The sequence below is a fragment of the Agrilus planipennis genome, unplaced genomic scaffold, assembly GCF_000699045.2.
Source record: "Agrilus planipennis isolate EAB-ADULT unplaced genomic scaffold, Apla_2.0 scaffold98, whole genome shotgun sequence".
NCBI classification, from domain to species: domain Eukaryota; kingdom Metazoa; phylum Arthropoda; class Insecta; order Coleoptera; family Buprestidae; genus Agrilus; species Agrilus planipennis.
Genome location: NW_020438866.1, coordinates 223,643 through 250,776, shown reverse-complemented (window position 1 = coordinate 250,776; position 27,134 = coordinate 223,643). Strand labels below are relative to the sequence as shown.

The 27,134-nt window shown below is 31.2% G+C and overlaps 2 protein-coding genes and 1 long non-coding RNA gene across 7 annotated transcripts in view; 1 reads left to right on the top strand and 2 right to left on the bottom strand.

Moving 5' to 3' along the window:
* The window catches only part of LOC108736997 (translation initiation factor IF-2-like), a 17,999-nt gene extending 10,521 nt beyond the window's left edge, over window positions 1–7,478 (bottom strand). The window contains exons 1-3 of the mRNA XM_025975914.1: window positions 7,415–7,478; window positions 6,903–6,976; window positions 6,533–6,602 (exon numbers count right to left, since the gene is read on the bottom strand). Coding sequence (XP_025831699.1) covers window positions 6,533–6,565 — 33 coding nt within the window. The 5' untranslated portion in view covers window positions 6,566–6,602; window positions 6,903–6,976; window positions 7,415–7,478. The remainder of the gene's footprint in view (window positions 1–6,532; window positions 6,603–6,902; window positions 6,977–7,414) is intronic.
* Window positions 7,479–14,797: 7,319 nt separating this feature from the next.
* Window positions 14,798–27,134, top strand: part of LOC108737006 — an 88,474-nt gene continuing 76,137 nt past the window's right edge. Inside the window, exons 1-2 of the long non-coding RNA XR_003231376.1 lie at window positions 14,798–15,012; window positions 18,172–18,217. This is a non-coding gene — a long non-coding RNA (uncharacterized LOC108737006). The remainder of the gene's footprint in view (window positions 15,013–18,171; window positions 18,218–27,134) is intronic.
* LOC108737004 (inactive dipeptidyl peptidase 10) overlaps window positions 17,777–27,134 on the bottom strand; it is a 60,782-nt gene continuing 51,424 nt past the window's right edge. For all 5 annotated transcript variants that reach the window (XM_018469640.2, XM_018469638.2, XM_018469643.2 and 2 more), the window contains exons 9-16: window positions 25,449–25,552; window positions 25,255–25,384; window positions 24,436–24,665; window positions 22,910–23,084; window positions 22,317–22,603; window positions 20,802–21,145; window positions 20,464–20,669; window positions 17,777–19,820 (exon numbers count right to left, since the gene is read on the bottom strand). In XM_018469640.2, coding sequence (XP_018325142.1) covers window positions 19,695–19,820; window positions 20,464–20,669; window positions 20,802–21,145; window positions 22,317–22,603; window positions 22,910–23,084; window positions 24,436–24,665; window positions 25,255–25,384; window positions 25,449–25,552 — 1,602 coding nt within the window. In that variant the 3' untranslated portion in view covers window positions 17,777–19,694. The remainder of the gene's footprint in view (window positions 19,821–20,463; window positions 20,670–20,801; window positions 21,146–22,316; window positions 22,604–22,909; window positions 23,085–24,435; window positions 24,666–25,254; window positions 25,385–25,448; window positions 25,553–27,134) is intronic.

Sequence of the window (27,134 nt, the reverse complement as noted above, 5' to 3'; positions counted from 1 at the left end):
GTAATAAAATCAAAAATTTACTTTATCTCATATCATTGAATAAAAATCAAGAGGAAAAGCTTTAACAGTTAGAAACCGAAAATCAAAATTATTATTATTCTAACTTCTGAAGATTTTAACTATGTTAATTAAAATAGACTTCAATATTTATGTTCTAATATACTTCTTTAAAATATTCTTCATAGCAGTTTTAAAAAGTTAAGAAATACAATCAGTTTTCCTATATAATTTAAGAGAAATTAAGAGTTAAATTCAATTGCTACTAAGTAAAAATTCATACGTAAGTTATAAAAAGCCTTACCATTACGTTATTGCAGCAAACTTTGTCCATCCTTAACGTTTCCTCACGATCTCGGGAAGAGTAAGGGATAGCTGCAATAAAATCAAATATTTATTTTTAAGATCAGTTTATTAACCTTTTAAGATTCAAGAAAATATCTAAAACCAAGGAGAAATGTTGACATTTTAAATATGCAATTTCTGTTAAAGACCTTTCATCCTATTAATTTTTAATTTATTTTTTCAATTATGTTAATTAAATCAAACTTCAGCGTAAGCAAGTAAAACTAGTTTTCCTAAATAATACCACAAAAATTAAGAGTTAAGTTCAATCCCTAATAAATAAAAATTCACATGTAGTTAATAAAAAACCTTACCATTACATTATTGCAGCAAACTTGGACCATCGTAAACGTTTCATCACGACCTCAAGAAGAAAAAGGGCCAGCTGAAATAAAGTCAATATTTAATTCAAATGCCTATTTCAGTATTATTATCTGTAAGTGTACAAGTGAAAACTTACTAAACCTAGTATTTACTACATAAATTAAAGAAAGTCGTAGTTGAGGTGGTTCTTTATACGGCGATAACCACAGATACTTTATTTAAATTACAGACAAATTTAATTCAAATGATTTGAAATGTGTTTGAACCAAAGAGGAAAACAGACTTTTTAAATCTCCAAATGAAATTTTCATATGCGATTGAAATGCCTATATAATCATGTGAATTTTTCATTTTTCTTTTAAATTGTGTTAAATAAAATAAACTTCGATATTTACGTTTTAAGATACTTCTGTAACATACTCTTCACTAACAGTTTTAAACCTTTAAAACAATTACTATTCCTATATAATATCAGATAAATTAAAAGTTAAGTTCAATTTCTAATTAATAAAAATTCAGACGTAGATGATAAAAAACCTCACCGTTGCGCTATTCCAGTAAACTTGGTCCTTCTTTAACGTTCATTCACGTCCTCCAGAAGAAAAAAGGGCAGCTGCAATAAAGTAAAANTAACTAATCCTAATCTATTTAATTTATTGATCTCTAGACTTTCTAATAGGTTTAATTGACTTTTGAATGTTCAGGAGCTTTTAGTATTATTTTTAATATTGACCCCCACTACAATAATTAAGTATGTAAGGGTTGTGTAATTAAGTTTAAGAGTATTACTTCTTCCACCTGAAGAAGCCACTGTGTGGCGAACTGTACATTGTGGTACAATAAACATCTTTGTAACTTGTGTTTGTATTTTTATGTTCTGCAATAAGAAATTTTCCTAGTGCTCTTTATTTTGTTTTTTGACGAAAAAGGTTTTAGGTCACTAACCAGAATTGTAACTAATAGTCTTTCTCATTCGAAACATACTTCATGGAGGGTGTAGTCTACCCCACTTCTGCTCTATTAATATTTTATTATTTACTAGGCTTTACCCGCAGCTTCGCTCGCGTTGATATTCTAAATACGCGTCAAAAAACTAATTTCTCTATCCCACGCGAACAGTACATTGTTTCTGGATAAAAGATACCCTATGTCCTTTTCTGCATCCCTGAAAATGTGTCTACAGAATTTCAAAATGATTGGTTGAATACTTAAGACGTGAAATGGTAGCAAACACATTTATAATATTAGTTAAGATTATAAAGAAAAGTGTTATAATTTTTTCATACGAGAAAGCTTTTATCTTTCTAGCTTAACGATCTATATGCTTATAATAAATTCTCAAAAAAAGTCACTAGGTAAAACTGCATTCAAATCTTTTGAATTTATTTGAATAAACTATTAGATCGTGGAATCGTAAAAGACGTGTGCTTGTAAAGTCATAAAAAAATATGCTGTAAAGAATTAGCATTAACAAACACTCCTCCATCAGTCTTCTGAAAAATTAATCTTTAACGAGTAATATTCTGAATATACTATTGCAATTCAGTTTTCCGTAACAGTCTCGAATGAATTGTTAGGTGTGAACAGTCTTTCCAAGCCAGTATTGAAAATAAAAGCAAAAGTGCCTTCTACCGAAGAAAAACAATTCAATGCCTTCATTACGCTTCGTAAAGCCAGGGCAGAAAAAAGAAATCTTGGTAGAAGAATTAAGAGGATGAAGAAGGCCGCGCAAGACATTGAATCAGGTGTTTCAACGAGAAAAATGCGTGTAACTGATGATTATGACGATTAGATCTCGGACATTTATCTATAACTATCATGTTTGTTAGGATATAATTAATTACCATTACTTGATTTATTGTAAAAGTTTAGGATACATCATGTGTTTCTCTTTCATTTTTGCTATTTGATTAGTAGCGTACTACATATATAAATCACGAATAAAAATTTGAAACTATTAACGAATTCTAAGGTCTTCCTGTATAAACGTTGGAGTTCCAATTAACTAATTAGCTGTTTAAGAATAATTAAGCATCCGGCGACAAAACAAAAAAGGAAAAGTAGAAAAGAATCTGTGGCATCTATACTGAATAAAGTTCATTAGGAGAATTCCATATTTATCACATTCTATGAGAAATAGTTTATTTGAATAATCTGTTATTTGAACTACTAACAATGACGCAGTTCAACTATTCAATGCAGAAAAGTCAAAATTGTTTGAATTTTTTTAAAAAAAGCTAGTATATTATTCTAATCATAATTCTAACATAAAAATTTATGCTCCAAATACTGTTTAACAAAAGTGTGCTGCTATTAATATACACAGATATTGAATTAAATAGGAGAATGAATAGAAAAAGTAAATTAACTGAACTCTTAACCTCTTCAGCTATTGACCAAAATACTGAATTACTTGAATATATACCCCATCAAAACAGAAATACAGGTAGTGAGAGATTAAATATAGCTAGTAATCCAAAGTTACAAACAGAAAAAAGAAACTATGAAGATATTTTAGAAACTGCTGTTAAAGATTTTAGTGAAGCTCCAAAGTACGAAAGCACTAGCAATTCCCAAACATTACTAGATAACTACTTTAGTAACTATCAAAAAATATCTTATGAAACTATCAACTCTAAGCCATTAGAAGGTGTACAATGTCCTTATGAGANAGACAGAGAGAGTGAGCATTCGGAGTGACAATGACGGGTAGTACGCTCGTTTAATAAAAATCTGCAATAATACATATCACTCTTAATTTCTGCCGAAAGCTCATTATATTAAATAAAAAAATGCGACATGTTTATCTTCAAATTATAGTTCCTCAGAAAGGAAAGAATTTTCAAAACCAGTCCCCATTCTCGGCAATCCTAGATTACCCGAGATTACCTAAAGTAAATATGGTAATTCCCAACTTTTTCATAACAATAAACGGGAACAGATACAAAAAAAACATTAGTATGCCTAATTCGTTAAAAAAATGTTGTTTTATTTGTTAGAAGAAATTGGTTTGTTTATACAACGAGAACAGAGTTGTCTTCGCGTTCAGACAGAGAGAGTGAGCATTCGGAGAGAAAATGATGGGTAGTACGCTCGATTAATTGAAATCTACAATAATACATATTACTCTCAATTTCTGCTGAAAGCTTATTTTTATTAAATATAATCCTTTACTTTTAACCAGTTCAGTACTTCACTTAAAAGCAATACCGAAATAAATCAAACTAAGAACATAGATTATTTATTTATTAGTGAAGAAGATAAACTGATTTATAAACAAACTCCCATGAATAATAGTGTAAATTCAATAAAAAAATCAACTAAGACATCTTCACACCCTGAAGATCAATATTCTGATAACATTGCATTTCCATGGTATTCAATTATTTAAAATAACATTTGTGAAGATGAACCTTTCACTAAATTAAGTCCAGATAATATTTTATCTCAAGATAATAGATCATTTTCTTTTAATCAACAATATAGCACTATTTTAAAAACAATCCCCTTGACCGCAAAAGATCACATTTTTCAAGAAGGGTTAAAAAAGATGAAAATGAATGTCTAATCTATAATCCCTTATACGATAATATTCCTCGACATACAAATAAAAACTTTATTTTAAATCAAATTGAGAAATTATTTTCAGAAATATTATCTGACTTAGTTAAGAAGGAATGTGGACCTTCCTTTAAAATTCGCTCTTTTAAAAGGGGCAATTGCAAATTTACTAATGATAGGTAAATAATAAAACGCAATATAGGGAATTTTAATTAAAACAAATTAGACATTATGTTTTAATTCTAGACTAAAGTTAAATAAATGAGAAGATTCGAGATACATATTTGTTACATATCAAAGTTTAAGCAGTCAAGTTAAGTTTAACGTCATAGTTTACATTCTTGGAAAATGTTGTTCGCTTGTTTAGACTAATTGTTTTTGCACAAAAAGGTAATTATAATGTGTCATTAAAGGTATTTACAATTAATACTAAAAAGTATGTTTGAATTTCATATAAGCGCGCTAAATTGGAATATAGGCAAATATTTATACAGGGCAGTATTCCGGGACTAAAGACTAAACTTTCAAATAGAAATAATATTTCAATCAAATTCTTTTAATTCCTTATAAGATTCTTAAAAGATAATATACAGTTTCTTACTAATAACAGAAACAAATGGATTATATTGTAGATACGCTTCATTTATTTCAATTTGCAGAACCAAAAGCAAAGCGTAAAGTTGATTAGGTAGCTAATTAAATGTACGCCTATTTACACTTATTATCATTTAATGACGATAATAAATGGCAAGTTGTTATGCCTTTATATTTGGTTTACTCAGTATCCTAAAGGAATTATCTTTCGGGCTTGATTAAATTAATATTTNTTTTATTAAATATAATCCTTTACTTTTAACCAGTTCAGTACTTCACTTAAAAGCAATACCGAAATAAATCAAACTAAGAACATAGATTATTTATTTATTAGTGAAGAAGATAAACTGATTTATAAACAAACTCCCATGAATAATAGTGTAAATTCAATAAAAAAATCAACTAAGACATCTTCACACCCTGAAGATCAATATTCTGATAACATTGCATTTCCATGGTATTCAATTATTTAAAATAACATTTGTGAAGATGAACCTTTCACTAAATTAAGTCCAGATAATATTTTATCTCAAGATAATAGATCATTTTCTTTTAATCAACAATATAGCACTATTTTAAAAACAATCCCCTTGACCGCAAAAGATCACATTTTTCAAGAAGGGTTAAAAAAGATGAAAATGAATGTCTAATCTATAATCCTTAATTCCTAATGGTTAACAGCTTCATCAAATCAGATTCTGCAGGTGTGTCTTGTGAAATTAGTTACTGTTTTTTGTACAAAATTAACTCGTCAAATAACCAATTGTTCGAGATACAACTGCAAAAGTTTACCTGGAAAAGCTTTAAAAATTAGCAATGAAATGAATGTTAAACTATTAAAATCAGATGAAAAGTAAAAAAGTTTCAGCGTTTTAGGATAGCGTGAATTTTGATTATTTCAGACAATGGTAAAACATTCTCATTTTTCATACAATTTTCAATGTTTAGCGTCTATTTTGTTTCATAGTCAATGTTCAACAATTTCACCAAAGCAAACATTACCTGTACCTAGTGCAATTATTCAGTTGCTGTTTTTTAGTACAAAACTAACTTTTTTCGCACTAACTGCAAAAATAACTAATTGCACCAAATACTAATTAATGTTGGTAAACATAGATAAAAGAAAATTAAAATCCGGCGAAAAATAAAAAAGTTTTACCACTTTAATAGTGCGCGATCTTTGATGATTTTAAAGATTGGTGAAATTGTATTATTTTTTATCCAATTTTTGGTATTTGGCGCCTATTTTGTTTCATTTCAAATGTTTAACTGCTTTACCAATTGTAATTTTGCAGGTGTATCTCGTTCAATTAGTTTGTTGATATTTTTTATACAAAAGTAACTACTGTCTTGTGCAATTAGTTACTGCTTTTTGTACAAAATTAACTCGTCAAATAACTAATTGTTCGAGATACAACTGCAAAAGTTTACCTGGAAAAGCTTTAAAAATTAGCAATGAAACAAAATAAATATTAGATATTAAAATCACAGAAAATAAAAAAATTTCAGCACTAAAACATTTCATGATTTTCAACGATGTTGAAATGATGTTAAATATTATTTTTCATAGTATTTTTAATATTCAGGGCCTATTTTGCTTCATTAGTAATGTTAAACAGCTTCACCAAATAAAATTTTGTAGTCGAAAAGACAGAAGTAGGATTTATGAAAGAAACCCCCAATGCGATAGATAAATTTAAAAAGAACTCACCGTTGGGTTGTTTGACCAAACTTTTCTATCCATAATGGTTCCTCACAATTTCAGGAAGAAAATGGAACAGCTGTAATAAAATCAAAAATTTACTTTATCTCATCATTGAATAAATATCAAGAGGAAAAGCTTTAACAGTTAGAAACCGAAAATCAAAATTATTATTATTCTAACTTCTGAAGATTTTAATTATGTTAATTAAAATAGACTTCAATATTTATGTTCTAATATACTTCTTTAAAATATTCTTCAAAGCAGCTTTAAAAATTTAAGAAATACACTCACTTTTCCTATATTATTTAAGAAAAATTAAGAATTAAATTCAATTGCTACTAAATAAAAATTCAGATGTAAGTTATAAAAATCTCACCGTTGCATTATTGATGCGACCAACTTCGTCTATCCTTATCATTTCCTCACGACCTCGGGAAGATAAAGGAATAACTGCAATAAAATCAAATATTTATCGTTAAGATCAATGTATTAGTCTTTTAAAATTCAGGAAAATAGCTAAAATGGTCCTTGTAACAATGTCATCCAAAAATATTTTATTTAATTACACAAGAAATTAATTCAAACGATTTGAAAAATGTTTGAACCAAGGAGAAATGTAGAAATTTTAAACCTGCAAATGAAAATTAATTATTAATCGGGTTAAAGACCTGTGATCCCATTCATTTTAATTTAATTTTTTTTTAATTATGTAAATTAAATTAAACTTCAGCGTTTATCTTGGAATAAATTTCATTTGAATGTATTTCAATGGTTGCATTGGACATTTAAAAAGCAAAATTAGTTTTCCTAAATAATACCAAAAAAATTAAAAGTTGTGTTCAATCCACGATAAATAAAAATTCACACGTAGTTAATAAAAAAACTCACCATTACGTTATTGCACCAAACTTGGACCATCCTAAACGTTTCATCACGGAGAAAAAGGAACTGCTGAAATAAAGTCAATATTAAATTCAAAGGCCTATTTAAAAACTTACTAAACCTAGTGTTTACTAAATAAATAAAGAAAAATAGTTAAGGTGGTTCTTTTAACGGTGATAACCACAAATAGTTCATTTAAATTAAAGACAAAATTAATTCAAATGATTTGAAGCAAGGAAAAACACAGACTGTTTAAATCTCCAAATGAAATGAAATTTGTTCATTTTTCTTTTTTAATTGTGTTGAATAAAATAGACTTCGACGTTTACTTTTTTAGTACAGTTGCGTCAAAGTAAGGAAAAGAACAAGTGTAATAAAGGAAAAGTAATGTTGTACTACGCAAAGGTGTACAAAGTTAATAACACAAAAAAAAAACTCTCTAAATATTTTTGAACCACAAATAAAGAAATATTACAAGAAAAAATATTATTTTCATTAAACTACCATACCTCCTGTAATTCTCAAAAGTCCATAAAGCGAAAATTACTAGCAATATTTTATTTTGTCATTGAAATACTAAGTTGATACTAGTTTTCTCATATTTGAGGTAAATGTTTAATTTATCTCATATTTGAGGTAAATGTTTAATTTAAAACCAGTGAATAAAATTTAATATCAATATTAGTTAGGTAGCTATGTTAGGAAGTTTTTACAGTTTAACCAAAACACTTGACTCTTCCTTGCCTATATAGTATTTTATTTCTAGACGTACTGAACCGATATGGTGAAGGCACAAGGAACATCAAATTCGTTAGGAAACACAGATAAAAAATATACAATAATACACGAAAACGTTTCATTACTGTTAATTAAAAGTTTGGTTTATATACTTAGTGATAGTTTATATACATACTGATAGTAATTAATAATAATGCAAAGATAACTTATTAAATTAGACCGTTTTTCAATGAAAATCGTATCTTCCTTTGGAATGTTTACTTTTTGTAGTTCAAAAACATTTGCGTTCTCTCTTTCACCAGTCATTACTTATTCGTTATAAAGGTATAGAGATAGCCAAAGAAGTTTCAATTCTTCCACGTGTACTGAGTTGCACCTGTTTTGTTTTAACTGTCGAAACTTGTCGTATGTCCCTTATATTTGCGTCAAAACTTTTGTTCTAACCTATGTATACTGGTAAGTAAGTGTGCTATCTCGTAAGTGGTAGTGCAACTATACGTAAACCTAGCAGGTGACTAACCAAGTAGCAAGCAACGTTCTTTATGCGGCCGGTAGGCGCCGCAGAACCACTTCAAGGCACTCATGTAAGATGGCGCAGTGGTATATTGTCATACGTAGGTCGGAAAATATGTTTTAACTGTATTACAAGGTGCATACCTATGTTTGAACGACCGATCGTGAGAGAAAGGTATTTTTCGTTTTAATATAATTATTTAAAATATTCTTCACTAGGTGTATTAAACATTTAAAAAGTACCACCAATTAGTTTTCCTAAATAATATCGGAAAATTTAAAAAATAAGTTCANTTCCGGGACTAAACTTTCAAATAGAAATAATATTTCAATCAAATTCTTTTAATTCCTTATAAGATTCTTAAAAGATAATATACAGTTTCTTACTAATAACAGAAACAAATGGATTATATTGTAGATACGCTTCATTTACTTCAATGTGCAGAACCGAAAGCAAAGCGTAAAGTTGATTAGGTAGCTAATTAAATGTATGGCTATTTACACCTATTATCATTTAATGATGATAATAAATGGCAAGTTGTTAAGCCTTTATTTTTATTTACTCAGTATCCTGAAGGAATTATCCTTCGGGCTTGATTAAATTAATATTTACAGTGTATATACTTTACGCAAAATGTAAACTAATTCTTTCGAGTGTTTGTACATTAAGACTATCTATATATTTCTAATTAGTGTAAAAGACCTTAAATTTCTTAATGTTTGGTGAAAACCACATCTAAATCGGCTTAGAAATAACTGAGTTATGCCGTTTTAAAGTTGCCCTTCATTAATTCTTACAAGTGGCGCCTAGCATTGTTTACGTCCGCATGCCAATAGGTGCGAATGCACTGAACTTGACCTACTTATGAAATTCCATGATGGCCGCCGCCAAATTAGCCAATCAGATGCATTGAATCACTTAAAAATACTTATACATGCATAATAAAATCAGTCACCCTCGATGCCATTGTATGGTGTACTTCGTTGCGTCAAATTTAGGTTATAATTACGTAAAATTTAAAATTATTACTTCGTTCATTAAAATTATGCAGTTTGACATAGATACTAATTATTATTCATTGATAATAATTTTAACAGGTTGAAAAATAATATAATTATTCTATAATTTCTCAAAAAACAGCAAACAGCTATAATATTCTTCACTAGGTGTATTAAACATTTAAAAAGTACCACCAATTAGTTTTCCTAAATAATATCGGAAAATTTAAAAAATAAGTTCAATTTCTAGTTAATAAGAATGTAGACATAACTAACAAAAAGGCTCACCGTTGTTGCAATAACATTGTCCATTCTTAACGTTCCACTCTATCACGACGTTGGAAAGACAAAGGGGGCATCTGCAATAAAATTAAATATTTACTATCAAGGCCTATTTATACCATTTAGGAAAACAGTTACGATGGTCTTTTTAATAATACAAGCCAAAAATAGTTTATATAAATTAAAGAAGAAATTAATGTAAGTGATTTGAAATGTGTTTGAACAAAAGTCAAATCCACATGTAATACGTACAAAAACACTCTAAATTCCCAAAATTAATTATTATAGGGTCGAAAGGCCGGTTTTTATTGTCTTTCATTATTTGGTGTCTCATCAACCATGAGGACATTAGCTACATTATATTAAATTTAAAAAATGCGACATGTTTATCTCCAAAGCATAGATCCTCAGAAAAATATAAAAAACAATTAGTTGGTTTAATTTGTTCAAAAGTGTCATTTTATTTGTTACAAGAAATTAATTTGTTAATAAATCCAGAACGGACTTGTCTTCCCGTTCAGACAGAGAGAGTGAGCATTCGGAGTGACAATGACGGGTAGTACGCTCGTTTAATAAAAATCTGCAATAATACATATCACTCTTAATTTCTGCCGAAAGCTCATTATATTAAATAAAAAAATGCGACATGTTTATCTTCAAATTATAGTTCCTCAGAAAGGAAAGAATTTTCAAAACCAGTCCCCATTCTCGGCAATCCTAGATTACCCGAGATTACCTAAAGTAAATATGGTAATTCCCAACTTTTTCATAACAATAAACGGGAACAGATACAAAAAAAACATTAGTATGCCTAATTCGTTAAAAAAATGTTGTTTTATTTGTTAGAAGAAATTGGTTTGTTTATACAACGAGAACAGAGTTGTCTTCGCGTTCAGACAGAGAGAGTGAGCATTCGGAGAGAAAATGATGGGTAGTACGCTCGATTAATTGAAATCTACAATAATACATATTACTCTCAATTTCTGCTGAAAGCTTATTTTTATTAAATATAATCCTTTACTTTTAACCAGTTCAGTACTTCACTTAAAAGCAATACCGAAATAAATCAAACTAAGAACATAGATTATTTATTTATTAGTGAAGAAGATAAACTGATTTATAAACAAACTCCCATGAATAATAGTGTAAATTCAATAAAAAAATCAACTAAGACATCTTCACACCCTGAAGATCAATATTCTGATAACATTGCATTTCCATGGTATTCAATTATTTAAAATAACATTTGTGAAGATGAACCTTTCACTAAATTAAGTCCAGATAATATTTTATCTCAAGATAATAGATCATTTTCTTTTAATCAACAATATAGCACTATTTTAAAAACAATCCCCTTGACCGCAAAAGATCACATTTTTCAAGAAGGGTTAAAAAAGATGAAAATGAATGTCTAATCTATAATCCCTTATACGATAATATTCCTCGACATACAAATAAAAACATTATTTTAAATCAAATTGAGAAATTATTTTCAGAAATATTATCTGACTTAGTTAAGAAGGAATGTGGACCTTCCTTTAAAATTCGCTCTTTTAAATGGAGCAATTGCAAATTTACTGATGATAGGTAAATAATAAAGCACAATATAAGGAGTATTAATTAAAACAAATTAGACAATATGTTTTAATTCTAGACTAAAGTTAAATAAACGAGAAGATTCGAGATATATATTTGTTAGATATCAAAGTTTAAGCAGTCAAGTTAAGTTTAACATCATAGTTTACATTCTTGGAAAATGTTATTCTCTTGTTCAAACTAATTGTTTTTGCACGAAAAGGTAATTATAATGTGTTTTAAACGTATTTCTAATTAATTCTAAAAAGTATGTTTGAATTTCACATAAGCGCGCTAAATTGGAGTATAGGCAAATGTTTATACAGGGCAGTATTCCGGAACATCTAACTAAACTCTCAAATAGAAATAATATTTGAATCAAATTCTTTTAATTCCTTATAAGATTCGTAAAAGATAATATATAATTTTTTACTATTAACATAAACAAATAGATTATATTGTAGATACGCTTCATTTATTTCAATTTGCAGAACCAAAAGCAAAGCGTAAAGTTGATTAGGTAGCTAATTAAATGTACGCCTATTTACACTTATTATCATTTAATGACGATAATAAATGGCAAGTTGTTATGCCTTTATATTTGGTTTACTCAGTATCCTAAAGGAATTATCTTTCGGGCTTGATTAAATTAATATTTGCAGAGTATATACTTTATGTAATATGTAAACTAATTCTTTCAAGTGTTTATACATTAAGACTATATATATATTTCTAATTAGTGTAAAAAACGTTAAATTTCTTAATGTTTGGTGAAAACCACATCTAAATCGGCTTAGAAATAACTGAGTTATCCCGTTTTAAAGTTGCCCTTCTTTAATTCTTACAAGTGGCGCNAGAGATTGTAGGGATAAACCCCCAAAGGGAAGAGGTAACCTCTACCCACTACAACCTAACCTAGCTTATGCTAGTTTGGGTTAGTTAGGATAGGTTAGGTTGTGGTAAATGAATGTTCTCTCTCGCCTCAAATATATTTGTATGTTGCGGCATGAAATACTGTACTTTAAGCCTCACCTATGAGAGATTGTAGGGATAAACCCCCAAAGGGAAGAGGTAACCTCTACCCACTACAACCTAACCTAGCTTATGCTAGTTTGGGTTAGTTAGGATAGGTTAGGTTGTGGTAAATGAATGTTCTCTCTCGCCTCAAATATATTTGTATGTTGCGGCATGAAATACTGTACTTTAAGCCTCACCTATGAGAGATTGTAGGGATAAACCCCCAAAGGGAAGAGGTAACCTCTACCCACTACAACCTAACCTAGCTTATGCTAGTTTGGGTTAGTTAGGATAGGTTAGGTTGTGGTAAATGAATGTTCTCTCTCGCCTCAAATATATTTGTATGTTGCGGCATGAAATACTGTACTTTAAGCCTCACCTATGAGAGATTGTAGGGATAAACCCCCAAAGGGAAGAGGTAACCTCTACCCACTACAACCTAACCTAGCTTATGCTAGTTTGGGTTAGTTAGGATAGGTTAGGTTGTGGTAAATGAATGTTCTCTCTCGCCTCAAATATATTTGTATGTTGCGGCATGAAATACTGTACTTTAAGCCCCACCTATGAGAGATTGTAGGGATAAACCCCCAAAGGGAAGAGGTAACCTCTACCCACTACAACCTAACCTAGCTTATGCTAGTTTGGGTTAGTTAGGATAGGTTAGGTTGTGGTAAGTGAATGTTCTCTCTCCCCTCAAATATATTTGTATGTTGCGGCATCAAATACTGTAGTTGAAGCCTCACCTACGCGAGATTGTAGGGATAAACCCCCAAAGATAGAAGGAACCTCTACCCACCACAACCTAACCTAGTTTATGCTAGTTTGGGTTAGTTAGGATAGGTTAGGTTGTGGTAAGTGAATGTTCTCTCTCCCACTCAAATATTTCTGTATCTTATCTCATAGATGATGCTCTTTTACAATCAATTTAGATAAGTGAATGTTAACTTTTAATTTACAAAGAAGTTTAAAGTATCTTTTTCGTGTAATTTTTCGATAATTGGGCCGTTTTAAAAAACTTTTCGAAACAGCTCTGATAAGAAATGTCTCCTGCTATATTTTAAAGTAATTACCCTGTCCTGCGTTCTTAGAAGTATTCCAGTTCCCAGAATCGTTTAAAATAGTATCAGGTGATAATGTTAAATCGATTACAGGTATTTTTCGGTGTTGTATAGGATCCACATAGAATGTTCCAATATAAATGATCGAATCGTGTGTATCATTATTTCGTAATTTTACATTCCTATTTGCACATCCCCAAGAAACGTTTTTCCTCATGACATTCAAGTTCGCCGGTGCCACTATTTCAGCTGATCCTAATGCCTTATTGTTTATTTTTGACCTGGTCGTCTTTCGGTTCTTTGATTTCGAAAAATTTTTCACATCGTGCCTTCTCTTTAATGTTTCAGATTTACATTTCTAAAAAAAATTCGTAAGATATCTTAACAGATAAATTATTAATGGCTTCTTAATTTTTACCCCTCTATTCATAATAAATATTATTTAATTTTATCTTTTTGGGGGATGAAGCATCGTTTTATTACAACGATAGTTTTAAAAAGTCTCTCACTTTTGATTAAATTGATGACCTTTTTGAAAGCTACCTACTTGACGTAAGCATGTATGATGGCACCGTGAGGAACATAAACAAATGCTAAAATTGGTGTCCACACAAATATTAATTAAATAACAAATGCATGATTGCTGATACCTGTTAAATTCTTTAGTGTGTTGCATATCTAAGGAATAATTCATGAAATAAAAGCACTTGGTTTTCTTTCACTATTTTTTTTATTTAATATTTAATCCTCTAAATAAAAAAAATTAAATAAACAAAAAAAAAAATAGTGAAACGAAACTAGGTGCTTTTATTTCATGAATTATTTTCAATATACAATGTTTCACCAAGAGCAAAGCCAAGTTACAATTAATATCTGATGAATATTTCGGAAATTTATTTATTTCAATAATTATAATAATAACAAATGAGCCTAAAAGTTATTCCAAGTATTTATTCAAATTCTTTTTATGGTAGTTACTTAACAATTTTGCTTTAAAGAACTTAATTCATTTCTCGGACGTCATTAATTTATTATTTTCGGGAATTGTTATATATTTCTCCGCAAGGTGTAGTTGTGCCTTTAAAAACAAGACAAAGTTGTTTTGTTATTTAAAAATTTTCCTGAAATTAATCACAGCTACACATCATTAGTTTTATCGTGTTGACTTTCGGTCTTCGCATGCCTGAACGAGCTTCAATCGGTCGTTACCGAAGCTCGCAATGTGGCCACGAAAGAAAAGCTTAACAGCACGAGGTTTTCCTAGTTGAGTTGACCGGTTGAGAAAAAGTAATACGTGTTGTTCTCTAGGTATTTGATATACAGTTTTATTATTTATTAACGCGATTCTTCCGGTGTAAGAGTGCGTTTATGTGATTTAAATTTTACAAACTTTGAAGTTATTATAATCCAGTTAAAGCAAAGGTGAGTCTTGCACGTATTACATACACTTTTAGATAGTTGCTGATTTTATTTATTTAAAAGTGCTTTGTCTGGCAAACAGTAAGTAAAACGTATAAAAAATGTGTTTCTATCCCAAACATTTAAGGGATTATGCTAATAGATTAACGTTTTCAACCGTAGTCTGATCTATTCTTAGCGTCATTCACCCTTAAGTTGTTAATAGAAATATCCTTTCCACTATTATTTATAATACATACTCATTACATACCGTGTAGGTGGATCAATCAGCTTTTTTAAATATTTCTAATGTTGTAATTTTAATTTAATTCGTATCATTTGCAATTAAATAAAACGTTACAACCCTTATCGGTTCTAATTGTTTACTCATGACCCAAAGTAGGGGAAGAAATGGGAACTTTACAGGTCAATATTCTGCAAATCGAATTAAAATCATTTCTAGCGTACATACCATAACTTAATCAAGGTAAATTATCACTTATTTATCAAATATTCCAATTTATTTTATGCTTAATGTAATAGATAAGGACTAATTAATAAGTATGAGTAACAGAGGTTGGCTTGAAAACAAGATTAACGTAAGATAACATTATAATAGTGACTTTATTTTTTCAGTTGTTATATGTATATACATATAAAACGAAACAAGTAAATAGGTAACATTATTTTGAATAGGTACATAATAAACTAGTAATCCAAAGTTACAAACAGAAAAAAGAAACTATGAAGATATTTTAGAAACTGCTGTTAAAGATTTTAGTGAAGCTCCAAAGTACGAAAGCACTAGCAATTCCCAAACATTACTAGATAACTACTTTAGTAACTATCAAAANGCTTACATTTTTAATTTCAATGCCCTTTTGATTTGTTAAAACTTGTATAGTTACTGAGGTAATGTCACCTTATCTTACGTCTTATCATTGAAGGTTAAATAGAATGTTCTTAGGGAAAAACTTTTAATACTTATAATAAGCTAAATTGTAGGTATCCTATTACGTTCGATATAAATAAATAATTATTATTATATTTTTGCATACCTAACATAATTAATAATAATTTATATAAACGAATTTACAGCAATGCGCGATACATGTAGATCTTTTTGATTGAAAAAGCTTATTATTGTTACTAACTCTAGCGCGTTAGTTAATAATTAAAATAATAATAATAATTACTACTCCAAACTTATTTTTGCAAATATAGCTGAAAAGGCATTTAATTCTAAAACTTTTTGTGTACAAAATTAAGAAATAGAGTACAGGTACACCATGAGTGGTAAGCATAATTTCCACTTAGAAGTAGCTAACACCCTTAATTAATCTGAGGCTTCACGTTTTACGTACCACTCATAGTGTCAGACATGTAATTATAGAAAAAGTGTATCACTCAATACCTACATCTCGTATTTTTAAAATATTCGTATATGTTCCTATTAAATTAATCAGTCGAAAAGTTTCTTTAATTTCAACAAAGGATTTTTCTTTTACTTCTGCATTGGCAAATTATTTTACAGAATGATTGGTGTTCGAATGAATAATTGAATTATATTTTTTATTTTCCATATTCGAATGTTACACTTTTTCCAAAGTGTTTTTGGAAAACAGCGTGCATCAATTAATATAAAAAGGTCATCATTGTTTGTTACCGTAGTTGATAAAAGTAACAATGATGATTTTTACTCAATTACAATAAATGTGTGTGTAATGATACAATAAATTTTTTATATATGATCAAAAATATACATAAAACATAATATATTGTACTTTAATTCATATTAAGAAAGATGTTGACTATTTTTTGTGTAGGTAATTCTTATTCGGGTTCTCATTGAAGTGTCTTATTATTAATATATACAATTATAATTTTACAAAACCTGTTAATGTAATTAATTAATAATGAGTTTTTTTATATAGAAAGCGGAACATAAATAAAGTAGTCTTAAAACAAACCGATTTTTCAGAAAATTTTATTTTAGATGTTTAATAACAAAATCGTGTTGTAGTAGTAAACGTTTTTGTGCAGGAGGAAGGGGCTGACCTTCTAGCCCTTCAGTAACACAAAGTACTATGTTCGAAAAATGTAAGCCCTACTTTTATTTTATTGATGCGTAAGTTACTCGCCAAGATTAATTAAATTATATCGCAACACAATAATATAATAAATTAAAACTGTCGTTATATGGTACCTACACTAATTTACTGTAAAATGATTCTTTCAACATTTTCAAAACACTAGATATTATTTTCCAGCCGTTTGATATGATTCTACCTACATTTTATTAATTAGTAGATACTTTATAGTAAATAATAAAGGGAGACTCAGAATAGTAATAATTTGAAGTTATCACAAAAGTCAATAGGTACTTTAACCAGAGAAGCGGATTACTAAGTTGGTATATTGTCAGAACAGTGTTCATTATTAACTTTTAATTTTACAGTACCCTGCAAAATGACAGGGGTAGGTATAAGATGACATTATTTCCTACGTATCTGGATTATACTAGTAGCCTATTTTGATCAAAAAACTTATGACGAGGGGATCTAAATGCTAGACAAATATTGAAAGCAATAACATTTGTTTGCTTGGTTTAAATGTACCTTTTGCAATTGAATTGGTTCACTACTCTTTATTATTTATAATAATTGAAACTGATCCAGAAAATATTAATGAGAAAATTAATTTTCAATTTTCCTTCCACTACAAACTACCTCAAGTTAATGAGGGAACAGCAACAAAAATTTTCCTCATTAACTTGAGGTAGTTTGTAGTGAATGGAAAATTGAAAATGAATTTTCACATTAATATTTCATATTAACCACTATTAATAATTCAAAATGTCATTGTTTGATTCAAAATTTTTCTAGTAATAACTTGATGTTTGTAACGCCAATTAATAATACGTTCAATTTAAATTTAAATCACCATTAATAGAGGTAGTTTAGAATCTCATGGGCCGTAACCTTAGGTGATGCAGTGACAAAACTCCGCCTATTCATTGGCTTCCATCTCTTGCACACTTTGCGGGCCAGTGCATTTTAATATACCTCTAATAACTTAATCCAAAAGAAGTAATTCAATTATATTTAATTTATGATTATAAGACGCCTTCATACTATATATATTTATTCATTTAATCTAAATGTATTTATTTGTATTTTGTAGGTACCTATTGAAGATCTAAAACGTCTACTCAGTCTTCACTGCATCGGTGAGTTTAATTAGTACATTTCTCTTATTGCTTTTAAAACTACGTACTTGATTCATGCAGAATAAAAGAAGATGAAAATTTTAACTTCGTTTTAACATAATGCATTAGATGAAACTGAAAATAGTGTACGTAGGTGGTTTTGAAGTTAGTTTTAAAATAAGTAAAAATATTTCTTGATAAAGAAACGATGAAAAAGGAATTAAAAAAATGTGCTTACATTTTTAATTTCAATGCCCTTTTGATTTGTTAAAACTTGTATAGTTACTGAGGTAATGTCACCTTATCTTACGTCTTATCATTGAAGGTTAAATAGAATGTTCTTAGGGAAAAACTTTTAATACTTATAATAAGCTAAATTGTAGGTATCAAAGCATGCTATGGTAGGTACAGCGATTGTCTTGGATTCGTTTTACTTTTCAAGCATAATTCTTATAATAGATAATAATATAGGCCTACTGAAAATAACTACAGATGCTGCAGCTTAATCAACATAATAATCACGCTTCGAAATTCACAACCTTTTTCGACAGAATAAGATATTATAAAGCGATCCAACAATATGGTATTAGATATTTCGATTCAATTAAATTATAATTGACTCTGGTTTTACCTACAGATAATTTTCTAACAATTTATACTATATTAATTAATGGGTTTGGTACAACAGCATAACGTAACTATATTCTATAGGTTTTTCAACTAATAAATATTATAATATTTAAATACTAGACTACACAATTTGTTTAATTGTCCACAACAGTTGTATTTCTTCCACAACTGTTGTGGGCATTCAAACAATTTGTGTAGCCTAGTGTGTTTTTTCTTAAATTGAGATAGAGTTTTTTTGATGGCAAACTCATAAAAATTAAGAGAAAAAAATAAAAAATATTTTACGTTTCATTATTTCTGTGGAATTACAAATAAGTACTTTTGATTTGAAAATATATTTTCGTGTAATATCATGCCCAATTTTTTTAGAAACATTAAATAATTTACGGTTAGGATACAAAAATTTTGTTGGGCAACTTTTTTTTTTCTAAATAAAAACAAACAAACAAAACCGATTTCTAAATTCATTGCATACAGATGTTGATAATTTGCTTTTGTACCAAACCAAAGTTTGTACATTATTAAATATAATTATTAGTAAAAGAACAGGACTATCTAAGATTTTTTTCATCACATTTTTTATTTATTAAACAACATGCTGTAATCGTGGAACACACAAGTCAGTTAAAAGAGTTACTTACTAATAACTTTAATGACTCACTCGATAGCAGATTAATAAGAGTCTGAACGTACACCTTAGTAAGAAATATAAAACACTGTTAATTGGAAGATTGTTTCTCATTTAATTTCTTTATTTTATTTTATTTCGAAAGAGTAATTTCATTTACTGATGATTGACGTGATGATGGCCGCGAAAAAGTGTTCGTAACAAAGACGTGACGCAAAACAACAAGTGCTTGACCATGTTTCAGGTAGCTGGGGATGCTTTTGGGTCATCAGTGTCTAAACTAAGGCACTCCTGGAAATAGTCTTCCATCGAGCGATATACGTGTTTAATCACTCCATCCAATTTGTGTCCTTCATCAGCGTAACTCTGTAATGTCACCAGAGCAAAACTTTGACCAACATTTACTTATATCCAATTCGATTGCGAATTTTCAAAAAGTTTAAAATCTGTAGTGTCCCCACACAGCTTAAAAGAACTAACATTGACCTCAACTTTTTGACAATTTTTATCTTCAGTAGATTGTTTCCGAATTAGTTATAAAATCATATAGGTAAATCGAATGCACATTTACAATTAATATTTCCTACAAACATTACAGAATAGACAAACCGATTTTCATAATGCTATTTTTTCGTATATGTCAGGACAATTGACCATAGTTATGAACTATTTTACAAAATTAAACTGGTTAAAATGAAGGCTCTGTTTGCAATACTAATGATGAGATTAAAATCAAGACTTAGATCATGATAGTATCTACCTAATACTGCTTTGTATGATTGGCAAAGGAAATAATTCTATTATGAATACAAAACCAGGAGTAAAAATAACAAATCGCGAGCCTTGTGTTCATCCAATTCATCCAATTCATCCTGAATTTTAGAAAAAACCTACATTCTTAATAAGAATCCATATCAAAAAACAGAAGTGGTCAAATTTAACCGATTGTAAGTAAGAACTCCAGTACTTTGACTGGGAATAAACAGTACGATATTATATGTGGACTTACCTGATAACGGAAAAGGACTCCTGCATCGGCCAGAGCTGTGGCTAAGGAGATGCCGTGTTGGTATGGCGCAGTCAAATCTGCAAGACCGTGGATGAGATAGAGAGACATTGATGGTATCAATTTTGCCCTCTGAGTTGCATCTGACTCCACGTAACCCTTGTAGTTCTCTGTTGGCAGTCCCAAAATTCTTTCTGTGAATGCTGAATCTAAAATCATGAGCACAGTCTTGAATTAACAACTACGACATCATCAAAAATACCATATTGTTTAAACAAAAATGTACAAATGTATCTACTCAAGTTAAGTAAACATTTAAAGTGCTTTTCGTATCGACTTACTAAAATATAGCCAGTCGGTGATGGGATTGACAGCGATTCCGCACTTGAAGATCTTCTGTTGAGTTCCTAGCACCATGGAGGTGACGTAGCCGCCGTAACCCCAACCCCATAGTCCTATTCTAGTTTTATCTAAGTATGAATATTTTTCTAATAGATGCTGTAACACCGTTATTTGGTCCTGCACTTCAATGCCACCTAAACGGTGGTACAAAGCGCGACTACTTTGACCCAACGAACCACGCACATCTAATCTTATATACACTACATCACAGTGGCTAGACATATATGTCCCCCAGTCTACTCTAAATTTGTCCGTAACGGCTTTACTACCGGGTCTACCATTACTAAAAAAATTGAAAGAATGTTAACCATTTCACAAATAATAAAGTTTTAAATCTACCCTTAATTGTAAGACAAACGATTACTTTTGAGGTGTAAACGAGGAAGTGATTTGAAGTGAACAAATTCATGCATGATTATGGGGTTACCGTTTTTGCCACCCTTTGTGCATAAAAATAATTCTCGTTTCGTTTTGGTCTAACGTTGATTTTAGGAGTTAGGTTACAGATAGCTTTAAATAAAATGGAAACAATATTGACAAAACAGTATTGTATAAAATAAATAAATGTAAAACAAAAATACTGGTATGCAAGGGAAGAAAAAGTAGGGTAAGGCCGAATATGAAGATGAGAGACGAAAAATTAGAAGAAGTGGCTGATTTTAGGTATCTAGGAAGTCAGATAAGTCAGGACGGAAGGAGTAGTAGGGATAAAAAGCAGAGGATAGCGCAAGGTCGAGTTACCTTCAATAAAAAGAAGTCACTTCTATGCTCGCTAACGATTAATTTAGAAATTCGAAAAGGGTTGTTAAAGGTGTATGTTTGGAGCGCGGCGTTATACAGGTGCGAAACATGGGCGCGGAGGAAAAGAAAAGGTTAGAAGTGTTCGAAATGTGGTGTTACATGCGAATGATGAGGATACCGTGGAAAGAGAAGGTTAGAAATGAAGAGATATTAGAAAGAATAGGAGAACAGAGGATTCTATGGAAGTCAATAAGAAATAGGCGAGATAGGTTGGTAAGACACCTTCTCAGGCATGAAGGTCTAGTCAGAAACATATTGGAAACAGAAACGGGAGTTAGGAGAGGTTGAGGTAGACCTAGATTAGATTACTGTTCGCAAATTGTTAAGAATGTGGGCTGTTCTAGTTTTAAAGAAATGCGAAGATTGGCTCAGAATAGGAAATAATGTGGAGGTGCGTGTCCAACCAGTCTTAGGAATGACGACCTTATGTTCATTTTAGGATTCCATTCAGGTTCACTCAAAATGCATTGATAAAAATGCTTAAAGGAGGAGTTAAAAGTATTGGGACCTTTCTGGTTTTGTAAATTCATTAAATGAGAATTTTTAAAAGATTTCGCACGATTTCCGAGTGGTTTCGACACACAATGATACATTTAAAACTATAAGCTACATCTCTACGTGATGATATTCTAAATGACAACATATTTACTTACACCTCCACGATGACAGGATATGCCGCATCACGAAGTTCAGGTCTCCAACTGGGAGGAAGTAGTAGTTGAACTTGAGCCCGGTTCCCTTGGGTTAAAGGCACCTCTAGGAATTGTTGTTTCGGTAAAGCGAAGTCACTTAGCTTAGGAGTCATGCGGGCACGCGTGTCATAGATTATCTTGTGAAGTTTGTGGGTTCTGGCGGAATGGAGCCCTGCCAATGGGAACCTAGGACCCTCGCACTCGAGGAGGTAGTACAACATTCCGGACGACGCTGCGCGAGGACTAATCTGAAGCAATTAAATTTTAATTTCGTTAGTATGGTTAGTAGACACAAATTGGACTATTTTTTGAAAGTCAAAAAGTGGAATATTTGTTATCATAAATAAACCCAAATATTTGGGATAAATGTTATATAAAAAGCTACTAATAGTTGACCAATTGCTTCCTAACGTTTCACCAGCACAAGTGGCAAGCTTCTTCAAAGGACTCAGTCCACATGTAGGAAGGACCTACTGTAATTTTTACCAAAAGTTTAACTGATTTAAAGAAAATAACAAAAAAATCGATAAAAACTAGCTGTTAATGCGACTTACTGAAGCACTGAAGTGACTGCAATTCCCATAATAATATCGACTGCTCCACAGGACACCTCCCAAGTCACATGTGATACATAAAGGCTCTATTCGCCTGGGATCGTCCGTTGTTGGATCCTTAATAACGTACAAATGCTTTTGACCGGGCTTGTGATCCTGAGTGCCTAAATAGTATCTATTGAGATAAAAATGGATTAATTTAGGCTTGATCACGCAAAATATCGGGTTGTTCGGAAAGTCATTTCGTTTTTTCCCGACAGGATTTAATTGTATTCTTTTGCACCCAACTTCACATTTAAGCCGTATAATTTTTATATGCTTTGAGAGCTCATATAGCAAGGCTTGTCTTGTGTAAATTCCAATTAATTCTACGCAGTAGTTTTTGGTTGGTGCCCTTTTAAATATGGAGAGCGATAAGCAGCATTTTCGACATATCTTACTGTTTTACTACAGAAAGGGTAAAAATGCTGTTCAAGCCAGAAAGAAATTGACTGATGTGTATGGAGAAGGTGTGTTGACAGTACGCCAGTGCCAGAACTGGTTCGCTAAATTTCGATCCGGCAATTTTGATGTCGAAGATGCACCACGTTCGGGAAGGCCGGTTGAAGCTGATAAAGACGCGATAAAGGCATTAGTTGATGTGAACCGGCGAATAACAACACGTGAGATCGGATTGAGGTTAAATTTATCAAATTCAACAGTTTATGACCACTTGAAAGGCCTGGGATTATCCTCGAAGCTCGATGTATGGGTTCCCCATGTTCTCACAGAGAGAAATCTGTGTCGCCGCATTGACGTCTGCGATTCGCTTCTCAAACGTCACGAAAATGATCCGTTTTTGAAGCGCATCATCACTGGGGACGAAAAATGGGTTGTATACAACAACGTCAAACGCAAGAGGTCATGGAGCAAAAAAGATGAACCGGCTCAAACCATTTCCAAAGCCGATATTCACCAAAAAAAGGTGATGCTGTCTGTTTGGTGGGATTTTAAAGGAATCGTTTTTTTTGAGCTTTTACCGGATAACACAACGATTAATTCGGAAGTCTACTGTCATCAGCTGGACAAACTGAATGATGCACTTCAACAGAAAAGGTCAGAACTAATCAACAGGAAAGGTGTAGTGTTTCACCAAGACAACGCGAGACCTCACACAAGTTTGGTCACTCGCCAAAAGCTTTTACAGCTTGAATGGGATACAATGCTACACCCACCATATTCTCCAGACCTGGCACCATCGGATTATTATTTGTTCCGGTCACTCCAAAATTTTTTAGACGGTAAAACCTTCACCTCAAATGAGGAGGTCAAAAACCTCCTCGATCAGTTTTTTGCCAGCAAAGACCAAAAATTTTATGAGCGTGGAATTATGCTACTACCAGAAAGATGGCAAAAGGTGTTGGACCAGAACGGTCAATATATAATTTAATAAAGTATTTGTTTATTATACGAAAACTGTCTTTCATTTTCACAAAAAAAAAGGAATTAATTTCCGAACAACCCTATACATTAAGGCTTTTACTTACACTAAATGATTTTCCGTGTCCCACGCTAAAATTTTAGTCACTTCAAGCCGGCCGTGACTTAAGACTGCAATATGTTGTTGACTTAAAGTGACGTGTTTTATATGCGTAAACGTATCTGTGTTTCCCTCTTGAACCGCTGCTAACAACAATATACTTTCTCCATCAGAAGAGAATACAGGGTGTTCTTGAATTTCCAACCACGAATTTTCGGCTGCTCGCTCAGCATGAATCTAAATAAACCACCACAGATTATGGTTATTATAAGTTCAATATGTCTCTGAATAGTTAGTGGAATACCAAATGCTAAAATTCTAAAAGCCCAGCATAATCATTTAGTTTTTTCTTTCTAAAATGTTATGCGGAAACTAGAGAGTGCAATTGTATATCGAATGAGATCATTTATTTCTTCAAATTTTTGTTTTAGGGTTTGATTGTCAAATATAAAAACCATGTTGAAGTCAATACCAAGATTATCACAATTTTAATTTTGAATATTTACGATGTTCTTCGTATTGCAAGTAATCTTATTTTTAAATTCACTTTAAAAATTTGAATGTAAGCCGTTCTCAAAATTAGATTTAACTGTACCATGGTGATTTGAGAAACTTAATGTAAGTATAATATTTTTTGAATATAACAATAATTCGGCAATGCGGCCTTGTTGATCGTTAAGGATTATACAATTGACCTTACCATTGGTATCGTTAATTCAATACCAATCTAAGAACAAAACGATTCTATGCAAAAAAGCGTTCATCTACAATTTTTCCTAAAAGTGTAACACACATCAAATAAATTTGCTTCAACTACAATATTTACCTCTATACAAGTCCAATTGGGTGCGAAACACGTCGACACAAGACTAAGATTTTGCGGCCTATTCATCCAGACTGCAGTTATTTGAGAATTACTCTGACCAATCCAACCTGCCGAAGTAAGATAATAATCCCTAGCAAAAAGGAAATACATCGTTAGACGAATCGGGATGACACACAAGAGAATATCGAACTTACTCATCCTTCAATGCCTTTGGCGGTTTAATGGCCCACCTTTGAAGTTCAGTCAAGTTTGAAATGTCTAGTATCCACAATTGCACTTTTGGGTTCGGTGTTCCCGGCTACGACAGAAATATACCAACTGATTATCCAGCTAAATCCCACCGGAGAGTCTTTTTCGGATTGCACGTATAAATTGTTTGAAGTTTTTATACTCTATTTTACCGAAACTTGTTTCAAAGAAGTTCCGGAACGTAATATAAATTTCACCATAAGATATTTAGCCCAGTTATATTACTTTCATATCATTGCATTATTTTTGTCCAGTCGCCTGTATCTCTAAATTGAATAAGAAATAGGATCGTGTAAGACACCTTCTAAAACACGAAGGGCTAGTTCGGGAAGTACTAGAAACAGAAGCTGGAGTAAAGAGGGGCTAAAGAAGATCTAACAGCGATGATTTAGTTTTAGGAAAAGGAGATTATTATAAAAAGGGTGGTTACGTATCCAATCTGTCTTCAGACTCACGGCCCTGTGATGATGATTATGTACTCGAAAGATATGAAAGAGCTTTTCCAAAAAGCATTACTATAAACACATTTTCAACAGCTTTGCAGAGAAAAATTTACCAGGGGATATTGATAAGTTATAGCCTTAAAATTTTTAAATAAATTTTTTATTACTCAAGATAATCCCCTTTTAACTCAAAACACTTTAGACAGCTCGTGCAGCGTCTCTAAGTCTTTAAAAAAGTTCTTCTTGCTGGGCAGCTCTCTGTAACTTCTATGACTCCTTTAAAAATTTTTTTTAGTTTGGGAAATAGGTGGTAGTAGTAGTAGTAGCTAAATCAGGTGAAAACGGTTATAGGTTACTGTTTTCTATGCTTTTCACAGCTGAAAAACAAAGGCCCTGGGCTCAATTCCCGGCAGAGTGTAACAACAGCAACAATTTTTACCTCATAAGTTTGACGAGGGTTGAATATTAATTCACAAAAATGTTTAATTAAATCATTAATTCTATGTTGTTATCGATATCCACCTTCTTTTAGTTTTACTAGCCGTGATGAAGACCTTTCTGGAACCTTACCGTAGTTTTCGATAGTCTTATTGCAGGAAGGAGAGTTCCCGGTTTAAACGAAACGAATTATAGGGAATAAGCACCTTACCGTTGGATATCTAACAGATCTAGAAGGGGGGAATATGGGAGCTCGTTGTTTCGTTCCTCCTGCTGCTAATACAGCTCCTGTCGAGAACCACGGAAAGATTAATGTTCCCACATCGCTGTCGTTGAATGTGGCGTATAACAGGTGCGTTCCGTCCCTGGAGCACCACAACGCTTCCGGGTTCTTTAAGACATCCTCTAAAAAATAAATCACCTTTATTAAGTAGTTACGGTTAAGGTGAAACTTTTTAGGGTGCACAACGAGGCCAATGCGAAATTTCCTCTTAGTTTAGTCCTTTTTGGGCTGTACGTGTTGCTGGAAACGGAAAGGAATTTTTTTTATGTCTAAATTCTGACGAAATGCGCGGAAAATGAAGAAGAGCAACCAATAAAATAGAAGAAAGCGTATTAAATTCGATTTACTGCACCTATTCCACAAAATTTTTTAAAATTGAACTTCTTCGCCAATAGAAAATACTACAAATGGCGCGGTAAACGCCATCTGTAGTACGATGCTACATTGTAGGATTACGTATGCTCCAA